At 29.4% G+C, this 12121-nt stretch overlaps 2 protein-coding genes across 2 annotated transcripts; both read right to left on the bottom strand.

The window, feature by feature from the left end:
* Positions 1–4457: 4457 nt before the first annotated feature.
* LOC119673302 (inositol transporter 1-like) lies at positions 4458–6723 on the bottom strand. Its single transcript, XM_038084569.1, has 3 exons — positions 6614–6723; positions 5730–5902; positions 4458–5673 (listed from the first exon to the last, which is right to left on the bottom strand). The coding sequence occupies exons 1-3, from the start codon at positions 6660–6662 to the stop codon at positions 4552–4554; spliced, it is 1344 nt and encodes a 447-aa protein (XP_037940497.1). The 5' UTR covers positions 6663–6723; the 3' UTR covers positions 4458–4551.
* Positions 6724–9769: 3046 nt separating this feature from the next.
* Positions 9770–11859, bottom strand: LOC119667016. The gene is made up of 3 exons (XM_038076296.1): positions 11805–11859; positions 10928–11100; positions 9770–10873 (listed from the first exon to the last, which is right to left on the bottom strand). The coding sequence occupies exons 1-3, from the start codon at positions 11857–11859 to the stop codon at positions 9770–9772; spliced, it is 1332 nt and encodes a 443-aa protein (XP_037932224.1).
* Between the last annotated feature and the right edge of the window lie 262 nt (positions 11860–12121).

Genomic DNA, 12121 nt, shown 5'->3' with positions numbered 1-12121 from the left:
TTTTTAATTCTTTTAATAATCTGAATTTAGCAGCATTGAATTTCTCTTGTATTCCATAGTAGTCATCATCCAGATTAAAGTCATTTTCTAGTTCAATTTGATCATAAAAACTAGTTATTCTTTTGAATTGTTCTTCCAATTCTTCCCAATAAATGGCTGTATCTTGATATTCTTTCTCGAATAATGCATTTATTCTGGTCACATTCTTTCTATATTTTTGAAGTAATTTTATACCTTTATCATGTTGATTATTTGGAGGGTCGTCTTTTAGTAGTGCTATCTCGATGTTCTGAGGTTTGCATGTATTTACAGTTTTCTCTTCGTTTAGTTCTTTTAGTAATTTAATTTTGATTGTGTTGAAATCCTCTTGTATACCATAGTAGTCATCATCTAGACCAAATTCGTATTCTTCTAATTCAATTTTATCATAAAAAATTGTTAACCTTCTAAATTGTTCTTGCAATTCTTCCAAGTAAATGGTAGTATATTGGTAATCTTTCTTAAATAATGCCTTCATTCTGGTTACGTTTTTTTTATATTTTCCAAGCAGTTGCATACCTTTATTATCCGGATTCATTGACAAGTCGTCTTTTCTTGTGGTTTGCATTTCTTGTTGCAAAATTTTTTCTAAATATTTTTTTGCCATAACTATATATCCTTTTATCGTTGGGTAAGATATTGAAATGTACTGTCCATATGGATACGATTCAGTTGGCTCTGACAACAATTTTCTATGATTTGCTATGAATAGGTCCCGTAGATCATCGACGGTTTTTATACATTCTGATATTCTAGTTTCTGGCAACTTACTTTCTAGAAACAAGTTTAGTATTCTCTTTATTTCCATGTGTATAGTTTGCTGCTTTTGATAAAGTTCTGAACTCCTGTATGAATGCATTTTCAATATATATTCGTTTTTCTTTTACGATTTTCAAAGTACTTCTATTGCTCAAGTCTCAAATACACTTTATGGAATCACTAAAATATTTTGAAATTAACAGACACAAATACGTTAAATATTTATATGATACTGAATTTTTGCAAAAACTCTGAACCTATTTATACAAATTTTCCTAATACAGTTCTATTAATTAATAGATCAAGAATATTAGTATTCTTGGAATAATTAAGAAGGATTAAAGGGCAGCCTTACAATTAGTGGGCTATATTTTAAGAGCATATGTTTCAAAAGTCAAAAAGGATTACCTGCTAAATATGCGAAATTACACACTTTTTGCGCTAACATTTAAAAGCAGGTATGTAATTTCAAAAAAAATTTGATCATAAATAGAATATAATGAAATATGCTGTTTATAGTTAATCGGTCACATCTGCTGTACTTTAGAATTTCCAAGTATTGATGAAATGTTTTACTAACTTCTGTATGGCTTAAAAACAGGTCAATATTTTAATTTCTTTTAATCCCTATGTTAATAGAAGATTGTGAAATTTTGTAAAGAAAAGAATAATCAATATGTAACATGTATAACGGTCGCCTTAAATATGTTCGAGTTTTGGTTGTCTACACCTGCATTGTTTGAAAATTCATAAAACTTCTACTTTCTAAATCGGATAACGTTCGAGATTGATCGCTCATCAAGCGTAAAGTGAAAAAGGTTTTGGGACCATATAAAACTATATTGTACTACAAATACCATTGACTCCGTAGGAGTGGAGAGGAATTAGATCAATTTTTGTAGTATACTACTATGACACACGTACCTTAAATGGTATTTGATTGTTACTAAATCAGGGATAAAATATGATAAAATAGCCAGATATAAAAGGTATAAAAGGTTAGTTAGGATAGTTAAAAGGTTAAGATTGGTTTGAATATAAGATTTTAGATTGGAAAAATATGCAAAAAGTATAACAATTGTATTTTTCGGCACTTCAGATTTGATGAGCGATATGTAAACAGTGTTCGATTGATATACATAACACCTTATATGTAAAAGCTCTCTGAATACATACATATATATATATAATTTCTTTTTTAATTAATAAATCTATGTATACATTATACAATATATACATGTTGTGAATATTATACATACTTATATGTATTATAAGATTGGAAGGAATGAACTGTAGAACATTAATTGAGGTGTTGACAGGCTACTGACTGGTCGCATCACATGCGTACATACTAAATCCAACTTGCAGCGATGCTTGTAGGAAATGCACCGAGTCGGATGCAAAGGAAACAATTACTGCAGCGGAGACTGTAATTTAAGAAAGCGTTTAACCGCAGGATTCGAGAACGCTAGAAATGCTTGTATTTTTAAATCTTTAACACCTCAACAAAGTAGATAGTTTAAAAGCGCGTTATCTTGTGAGTAATTGTAAAAATTTTAAATTTAATTTTGTTAAGAATAAATAATGAATAAAATAAATAATAAATAATAAAAAAATTCGAATGAAGTATCGTACTGTCTTATCCCACAGTAAGATCTTCTAAACCAAAATTCTTGACTACAAAGAACACTTAATGATTCGAATTGTGTTATAAAGTGACACTTGAATTAATTTGCTTATCGGCTTTTATGTTCTTCCCATTATGTACTATGGATACTATGGATCTTTTTTCTACATTATTATGAGCTTACAAAATTATAGATATTGAGTTTACCGTTAATTTTTAGTGTACTCTGAATATAATTTACTATGGATACGTCCCACACACTTTTACTTCCAAGCATCTTTTACGAAAAGTTTTCGTTTGCATAAATATTTTTAGTGAAGCGAGACTTAGAAAAAAAATTCGTTAATTGAATAGAATCTGAGTTCTGAATTTGGTATTTGTCATTTTAAGAATTCAATGAACTTACTTAGTTTGAACAATCGCGTTCCGGATATTCAATATGCAAACATTTGATTTTTTTTAAGTCTTGGATGTAATTTTAATGGTTGACTTATCTATTGACTAATTGTGTTGGTTATTTATTTTACATTGTATTTTTATTTAAGTACGCCCTAAAGTAAAGTTAAGATTAATGAATAGTTAATTGAAAAATATTAAATACTCTAAAAATGTTAACAGAATTTAATCGTTTACAGATATTTTGCTTGATAGAAACTGATTCCAAAGCAAACATTTTCATTGAATAACAAGACAACTTAGTGCAAATGTTAGATTCATAATTTTTCAATGTCCACCGGGGTTTTTGGTATTAATCTTAAATATTGCATAAATTAAATTCTGTATATGTATATATCAGAGATATATTTATATACATATACACATATTCAAAAATTAAAATCTCAATGCTAAGAATAGGAAGCTGATATGTAACCAGATAATTCAACCGTCACTTCTATATAGATGTGTAGCGTTCAGCAAGACCTCAAACACTACCATTCGCCAGCTAGAAATTGCACAACGCCAGAGTCTGAGAAGACTTTTCAAGGTACCATGGTACATTATGACGAATGACATTCTTAGGGACCTCAAGATTAATCCGTTCAAATAATGTATAATTGATAGAGCACTGAAATAAGTTACGAAAACCGCGTTATCGATTCTTAGAATGGTTACAAGTTTCTCTGGGAGGTATGCAGATCTGAGGTCAGTTATTGCTTAGTCTGATGAAGTGATAAACAATACTCCAGTCAATGCATAGAGAGGGGTTATTAAGAAACCTCGCAGTTAATAGAGAGTAAAAGTGCTCAAGTGCACTGACTCAACTAGGCTCAACATAATAATATATACATACCTATAAGTATAACTTGACTTAGGTAAAGTAAGGACAGTATTGACTATATGATATAAAATCAATTGAGAGTGGTGGTAGAAGAATAGAATGACGTGCTTTGGTTTCTAAAGACATTAAAATTCGATAAAATGTTTATGTATTCCTATAAATCATATTCATATGTTAAGCATATATGCGATTTTTGGTTTTGAAAAATACTAGTACATAGTTTGCTATATATAATATATGTGCAGTGTGCGAAACAATTTGTAGGAAGCGGAAGTTTTACATTAAAAATAAAAATATTGTCATTATTAAATAATTCATGTCTTTATTTTTTTTCATGCAAAAAGATATTATTGTAAATAAAAGATACTAGAAAGCTTTAACAATATATAAAAATTTATTTCTCTATAAACGATAAAAAGCGAATGATAACATAAGTAGTAAAAAAATATTGCGTACATTGAAAATAATGTCATTAATTAGCTTACTTTTTTAAACAGCGCTTAACAAATTAGTGATATCTTATCTTTTACATTGACAGTTACCGATCTCTAAAAATCCACGCCACGTATAAGCCCCCGCACATGTATACTCTATGTATACTCTTCATAAACATATACACGATACTTATAGATATGAATGCAAAAAATTTGATAAATGAAGACAACATGTTTGGGTGTATTAAAATATTAGCCGTTTGAAAAGATATCGAAATGCGTGTTCTTTTAGAAAGGACTTCAAGAAAAACAATATGAATTATTTAATAAAATTAAGTTTATTTATACATAAAATATAAAATATATTAATAAGTTATTAATTTTGATTGCAATTGTTATTCATTCAAAGGCAATTAGTAGACACTAATGTATACTGTTTGAGTGAAGCGATTGTTTGCTTCTCGTAGAGTAGTGCTTCTGGTCTCTGGTATTGATACGAAGAAGAGTAAGGTGAAAACAATCATTATAACGCCTGTTGCTATGCAGTAAGCGAATATAGACGATGCTCCAAACGTGAAAGTACATATGATGATGATTTGTATGACTTGTTCTACAATAACGCATAAAGCCATGCAATATGGTTTCGCTGACAAGTGGAAGGCTTCTCCCAAAAATGCTGAGGTTGCAGGCACAAACAAACCAGCAAAGAACTGTATTAATAGCGAAAGTGTGCAAACTACAGACATTTTGTATTCACTTAAAAGGTTAACGGAGTCATTGAAAATAGATCCAATACCAATAGTGAGTCCTCCGATAATTAATAAAGAAAATAATGATACAGATTTGCGACCTAAACCATCCATCAACCACAATGGAAGGAATGTGCCCAAAAAGCGTAGTACACCATAAACAATTGGTGGCCAACTGTCCACATATCCCATACTAATAGTACTTGCAAAGAAAATCGTAAGATTTAGTGGTAGTGTAAAAGTAAAGGGAACCATAGCGCGGAATAAAATAGCTTTAAGTAAGGGCATGTGTGTTCGAGGTGCATAAATATCTCTATCTTCTTGCATGTATAACTTAAGTTCCTCAAGTTGTGCGCGTGTCGCATCAGTTACTACATATGGTCGTTGCAATCTACGTAATGATTCTAGAGCAGCACCTTCATCACCCTTACGTAAATAATAGATTGGTGATTCAATTATGGAATAAGTAGCTCCTAACGCAAATACAGCTATTACAATCGTTATGATGCCATGAAGACGATTAGCAGAGAAGTCGTAGTAAGAAGACCATTGTGTTGCATAAACGATTTGTATCATAATACCCAATGCCAGACCATATTGTTCCAGAGAAAGACATGTGCCACGATACGATCTTACGCCAATTTCACTACCCAACACTAAAAATGGTATAACAGCAAAACCAATAGCAAATCCATTTATATAACGTGCGGCTAATATTGCGTCGTAATTATCGGGTGCACTTGTGAAGATAATGCCTCCGGCTAGAACCAATATGCCACTGAACAACTGTAAAGTTGTGAAGAAATGAAAATAAAGTTTTTAATAAATTATTAGCTACATACCATGTACCATCTTTTTTGCACAAATGTTATGAGTGGCGCTGCTATGAATGCACCTACAATAACTCCAATGAACCAACTAAACTGTAAATGCTCTGTTGTTGGAACGGAAGTATAATAATTCCACCCAAGACCAAGAGCCAAGTTCATACCACCAGGTATGAATAACAGGGTTCCTTTATAATTTAAAAATAAAATAAGTTATAAGTCAATTTTTATGAGGTATTACAGTCAGTAAAAACCTAAGGATTGGAATGATTGTTGGATTAGTGAGATTTTTTCATGAAACTATTTTAGGTTTAGTATGATAATATTTCAGATTGCTAAAAACAACATTGTCAAAATGTCAATTTATTTAATATATATATTTACACTTTAAAAACACATACATTAACTTTTAAATTATTAACTTGACTTAAATGTTTTCAAAATTTATTATCTTTATATATGTATATCATAAGTTATAAAAATGATTCATTACTTTAGTTTACTTTTTTAAATATTTAAAAAAAATAGAAATTAATTCAATTTTTTTAGGATTTTAGTATATAAGTAAATCATAATGGAATAAAGTAACTCGGCATTTAATAACAGCGTGAAGGACTTCAGAAATTTATTCTATAAAAGTCTTCCTTGATTACATTAAATCAGTTGTTGTTTTCAAATCATTAATTTTAATTTTATTAATTTAATTTTAATTTAATTAATTATTATTTTAGATAATATTGTATATTTTATGCAATCCATGATTTAAGTTAACATAACGTCTTTGATATTTATTTCACGTTTTTTCAATGTTTAAGAATATTTTAATATATTATTTTAACATATTGTAGCTATTATAAATGTTTTCGATATTATGAAATTGTTCACTTCTAATGATTCACCTGCTAGCATGGAATTCGATTGCGCTTGATTTGTCCATCTAGCCGACATTTTCTTATACGTTTCACTCTTTATCGATTATTTTTAAATTCGTTGTTTTCGATATAAGACAATAAAATAGACTAAATTAAAATTGTTTGGGTAGCAGGACTATAAAACATTGTTGCACATTTATTATCAATATATTATCATAATATGTTTTTAAATACAAAAAACAAAAACACATTACAAGATAAGAAAATGATGAATTAACGTATATTGAAACACTACAAAAGGTATTGAGTTGATCAAAATAACAGAAGGAATAGTTAACATATAGTATAAAAAGAAGATATTATATTATTATAATAATTAAATAATTATTTGCTTGCAATTGATAAAAAAAAAAATTAGAGAAAATTTATTCTCTTTATTCTGCAAGTAAGATTTTTGTGAAGATTTCAAAGACATTCCAGATATAGAAGTAGAGTATCGTGTTGACGAGTATCTTCTGTCACTCGCCCGTAGGTATCTCACCCGACTCCATGACCTTCCCCCCGACGTCTCTACTCCTATCACTCTTTCAGAAGACCTTGTTCTAGCTTTGCGATATAAGCCCCCCCAATACCTAACACACTACTTCGATGAAGTGGACCATAACCTCACCACTATCCCCTTATATAACCGCGGCTTTCGTGACCCTAGTCAAAAAGTATACTGTTGATTCAACCACCGCTAGTTAGCCGTAACCCCTTCCCCTTCTATATCGTTCTTTCTACCTAGTTCATGCCCTTGCTTTCTGATTAAAATGAGCCTAGTTCACTAGGTATTAAATCTATTTTCTCATTCCTCTCTCCCATGATTACTGGAATGAAGTTTCCACATTGCTGTGGAAATCTTCTCCTTTCATTTCTAAGAGGTGGTTTTAGTGGGTTCAAGTCTCACACTGTGGCTTTCGATGCTTTCCACCTACTGCAAAACAAAAAAAGGAGTAGATCAAGAAAAAAATTAATTAATTATTTATTAATTAATTAATCACAATATCTTAATCGTGATAATTAACTTCATTACAACGATGTATTTATTTATACATTTATACTAACTTTCGGAGAAAAGATATATAATAAATATATATATATATATATATTGTCAGAACAATATTTTTATCAAAGAATTTTACTATGTATTAAAGGAAATGCAATATAAGTAATTGTAAGATCTACACATATTTATTTCAGAAATTAAATTGAAGTATATAAAGATCAAGTTAAAATATTTATAATTTATAATAACTATTATTACTTTAAATTTTAATATATAATATATAGATTATATGTACATTAATATATACAAAATATGTCAATGCAAACTATAGGGTGATTATGTTTCGTATTCAGATAAAAAATAATTTTAATTTTTTGATAATAACATATAACTTTATATGTATATTTTAATAATAAATATAACTTATTGATAAGGGTAACTAGTATCAGTTTTAAGGGAACTACACTGAAAGCTATGAGTCATTAGTGCAAAGTTAAAATGGTTTCTTCGTAACTCAATATTTCAAAATGTTTTACAATACAAAGCATATCTACTAGAATACCCTAAAATATTTTATCAATAAAAAATAAAAATCGATAAAATATACTTATTTTAGTCATGTCATTAACAAACATATAAATATATTAGTATATTACGTCATTAATTCAGTAGTAGTATGTGAATAATAGTTTAATGTACTAGACGGGCTGAAAGTCCTCAAGAGAAATTATAACGTTATAAAAATCCAATTATAGCCGTAATTGTCTCTTTCAAATTTGCAAAAAAACAACCTTAAGTCTTATGCCTCATGTCTTGACTTTATTAGTAAATGAAATGCTCATATAATTTTAACGAATGACTGGAATTTTGCAATATATTTCCAGTGAACATTCAGAATAGATTGATTTTTAAATATGACTAAACACACACTTCTTCATTGCACAAAACTTGATATACTTGTAGCCTAAGGTATCATAATATGTTCTGAGTTTAACTTATCTCCGTATCAGGTCCATATCAAACATATATGGGTCTATATGCGTTTGTCTAATATGCCTAAACTTTTGTTGTGCAAAGTACATTTATTATTGCACTAGATTAATTGTTACTTTACAGCGTTGTTATTGTATTCTATAATAGCTGATCAGGCTATCGTTTGATGAAATATGGTAGTTGTGGTAATATGAGTATTCAAGAACGTAACAACTGATATTGCTTTGCGAGAATAGCTTCAATAGTGTAGAAATGGAAATACTAACATAATTTATATACCTATTTCTTAAGATTATCTTGGTTCAACTAAGATGTAATAATGAATATACCCTGAATTTATTATAATAATTGATTTGAGTATAATAAGGTAAATAGATAATTTAGATAATAATTACAAATTAATTAATGATAATTATATTGTTTGTAGATAGTTATTAGTTATATGTTGTCGAGACTTTTCACTTAGGGTAGTGTTATGCATACATTTATGTTCACATCAAATGTAAATTTATTGTTTCTAATATAAATTAATATTATAAGAAGGTGGGCAGGAAAGAAATTTTGGTTCTACGTCACCTTAGAATAAAGAAGTATATCCACGCCAAAAATAATGCCCTTTAAATTTAAAATTAAGAATTGTGATTTAACTGAAAGCATAGCATGCCTACAGTATAGCATGTAACAATCAGAAAGTTTTTAGGAATGCCCTGACGTTTACTTATATGTGTTGCTAAAGATGTTTAATAAAAACGTTGATATAAAATTTTAATTTTTATGAAATTTTAATCATTTAGCTATATTTATTAAATTATTTAAAAATCATCTTAAGTATATTTAACATATTCATAACATAGTAATAATAGAAAACATATGTACTCGTGCAGATATTTACATTATATAATTCTAAAGAACTTCACATTGCCAATAAAATTTATTACTGAGAGAAGGGTATATCATTAAAAACATTTCTTAATGACGCTATTAATTTTATCTTGCAGCTCAGATATCTATTGAATTCACTCTAAGTCTATTACTATTACTAACGCTGTATTACTAAAGCTGTGCACTTATTGATTATCAAATATAGAGACAAATTGTTTAATAAAAATAGGAAATGCTTTTAATTTCATATATATTTATTATTAATTTTTTATGTTGATTATTTTACTGTAACGATTCTCAGCTTCCAATAATGTATTTTTCTTTAAATTTGGTAAAGTTATCCAAAAGATAAAACTTAAACCAACCATAATAGCACCAGTTGCTATGCTATATATAAAAATAGCATATCTTGAAAAAACAAAAGTGCATATGACTATGATATGTACAACTTGCTCTATTGCAATGCTAAAAGCTATAAAGTATGGCTTCAATATCATGGAAAATGCTTCGCCTAGGCAGGCGGAAGTACTAGGCACAAAGATTCCAGCAAAACATTGTGTTAATAATGATAGTACCAATACGACTGTAAACTCCAGTTTGTTGAATGCTATTCCAATGCCAATAGTCAATGCACCCATTATTAACAAACTTGGTATAAAAATGATTTTAGATACAAATTTATTTATTAAGGTTACTCCAACTATTGCAGCTAATAATCGCAAACCACTAAAAACTATTACAGGCCAAACATAAGAACCAACACTTAACACTGAAGAAACTAAAAATGCTTCATTTAGCGGCAATGAGAAACTGAAGGCAACCATGCAACGATAAAGTAGAACTTTTATAAGTGCAAATAGACTTCCGGAGAAATTCTCGCATCCGCTATTTTCTGTATTTGCTTTAACATATTCCTTAATTTCAATCATTTGTGTTCGTGCCTTTTCTGACATAATAGATGGTCGGTAGAAGCGAAGAAGACTTTGTAAAGCCTGAGTTTCATCGTTTTTTCGTAGGTGATATATAGGTGATTCATAAACAAAGTATAAAATTCCCAAACCAACTGCAGCTGTCACAATAGTAAAAATACCAACTATTAAGTTACCAATGCCCTCAGCAAGTGTTTGTATAGAATAGGAAAAAGCAAGTGTTATTATAATTCCCATAGATATGCAATATTGTTCTATTGCCAGAGCTACTCCTCGACTTAGAGTGCAAACCTCTGCAGCATGCACTAAATACGGCACTGTAGCAAAACCATTGGCAAATCCATTCAAATAACGTGCAACTAAAATTGCAACATAATTGTTGGGGACAATGACAAAAATCAAACCACTTGCCAATGCGAGAGTGCAGCATAACATCTAGGAGGGAAATAAATGTTAATAAATAAATAACAACAGAAATATTGTTCTTACCATTAGCCATCTCTTTTGCACAAATGACATCAGTGGTGCTACTAAAAAAGCACCCACTGCATATGCGATAAACCAGCAGAGTCGATATTGAATAGTTATAGGCACGTTTTCGCCAGTACTCCATCCTAAGCTGAGTGAGATTTGTAACCCACCAGAAATTATTACACATAACGCTATAGTAATATGTAAGGAGTATTTTATTAATAAATTATATTGATATTTATAATATTCATTTATGAATTGAAAAATATTTTGCAAAGAACGAAGTTGAAATGTCTATTAGTTACTGATTATCATAGCAAATTATTTTGACAAATAGAAAGTAATAGGGATGTACGCTTTCAAAGGAACATAACATTGCAACCATAGTACTTAATATATTCGTGGAAACTGAAAAAGCTCTTAGTCAGGAGAGAGGCTTAAGACGCAAAAGCTAGTACCGAGAAAACATATCAGTGAATATTGCATTGATATGATTCCAAGAGTTTGAAATTGATGGAATTGATTTTCTGGCTAAAATATCGTCTTAGAGTTTTGGATACTCTAACGACTAGAACACATGTATTTGTGCATTAACATGGCACAACATTTTCTTCTTGGCTCAGAGCAAGAAGCTGGAAGCTTTGGTTAGCAGTTTACGTCTCTATGGGCAGAAACTACATTCTGTGACCTCGAACAAATACACCTTGTTAAGATGTTAGCACAGGTTAACAAATTTCATCATGTTTCTACACTACTCTTCGTATTTAAATATAAATTTAAACTATATTTCATATTATAGTACTGTGTATAAGTCACGAATTTTATATTTCGGTATTTTACATTGTTTTTCAAATCAATTTTGCTATTTTTATATTGCGGTTTGCACCTCACTTGCCTGGACAAAGAGGTAGTTGAACCTCCTTAATACTAGCAGAAGAGTACAAACTCATTTTGAATCACGATATAGATATTCTGTTGTCAAGCACACAACTAATCACTATAATATTTTTACTGCAACTGAAGGAAAAAATACTAAAATTTTCTTTAAATTGTGAAAAACTTTATTAAAAAACGACTATTATCGAAAGTAATTATAATAGATAACGATAGAAAGGAAAACGTTATACCATCTAATTCATTATTAAGCTCATGGGGTTATTACTAGGAATCGCCTCAATAATTTTTTAATTTACAACAAAATAATGCACATTT

Source organism: Teleopsis dalmanni, chromosome 1, assembly GCF_002237135.1.
Source record: "Teleopsis dalmanni isolate 2A chromosome 1, ASM223713v2, whole genome shotgun sequence".
Classification (NCBI taxonomy): Eukaryota; Metazoa; Arthropoda; class Insecta; order Diptera; family Diopsidae; genus Teleopsis; species Teleopsis dalmanni.
Note: the sequence above shows the minus strand (reverse complement) of the source record. Positions and strands in the feature narration are given on the sequence as shown.

Bases quoted from the DNA above. Each gene is read 5' to 3' on its own strand.
- LOC119667016 (XM_038076296.1), bottom strand. From the start codon at position 11,859: ATGAGTTTGTACTCTTCTGCTAGTATTAAGGAGGTTCAACTACCTCTT. The intron at 11,101-11,804 runs GCAAGTGAGGTG...ATATTACTATAG, and splicing joins TCAACTACCTCTTTGTCCAG to CGTTATGTGTAATAATTTCT. The intron at 10,874-10,927 runs GTAAGAACAATA...TTTCCCTCCTAG, and splicing joins TGCAAAAGAGATGGCTAATG to ATGTTATGCTGCACTCTCGC.
- LOC119673302 (XM_038084569.1), bottom strand. From the start codon at position 6,662: ATGTCGGCTAGATGGACAAATCAAGCGCAATCGAATTCCATGCTAGCA. The intron at 5,903-6,613 runs GTGAATCATTAG...TAAATTATAAAG, and splicing joins ATCGAATTCCATGCTAGCAG to GAACCCTGTTATTCATACCT. The intron at 5,674-5,729 runs GTATGTAGCTAA...ACAACTTTACAG, and splicing joins TGCAAAAAAGATGGTACATG to TTGTTCAGTGGCATATTGGT.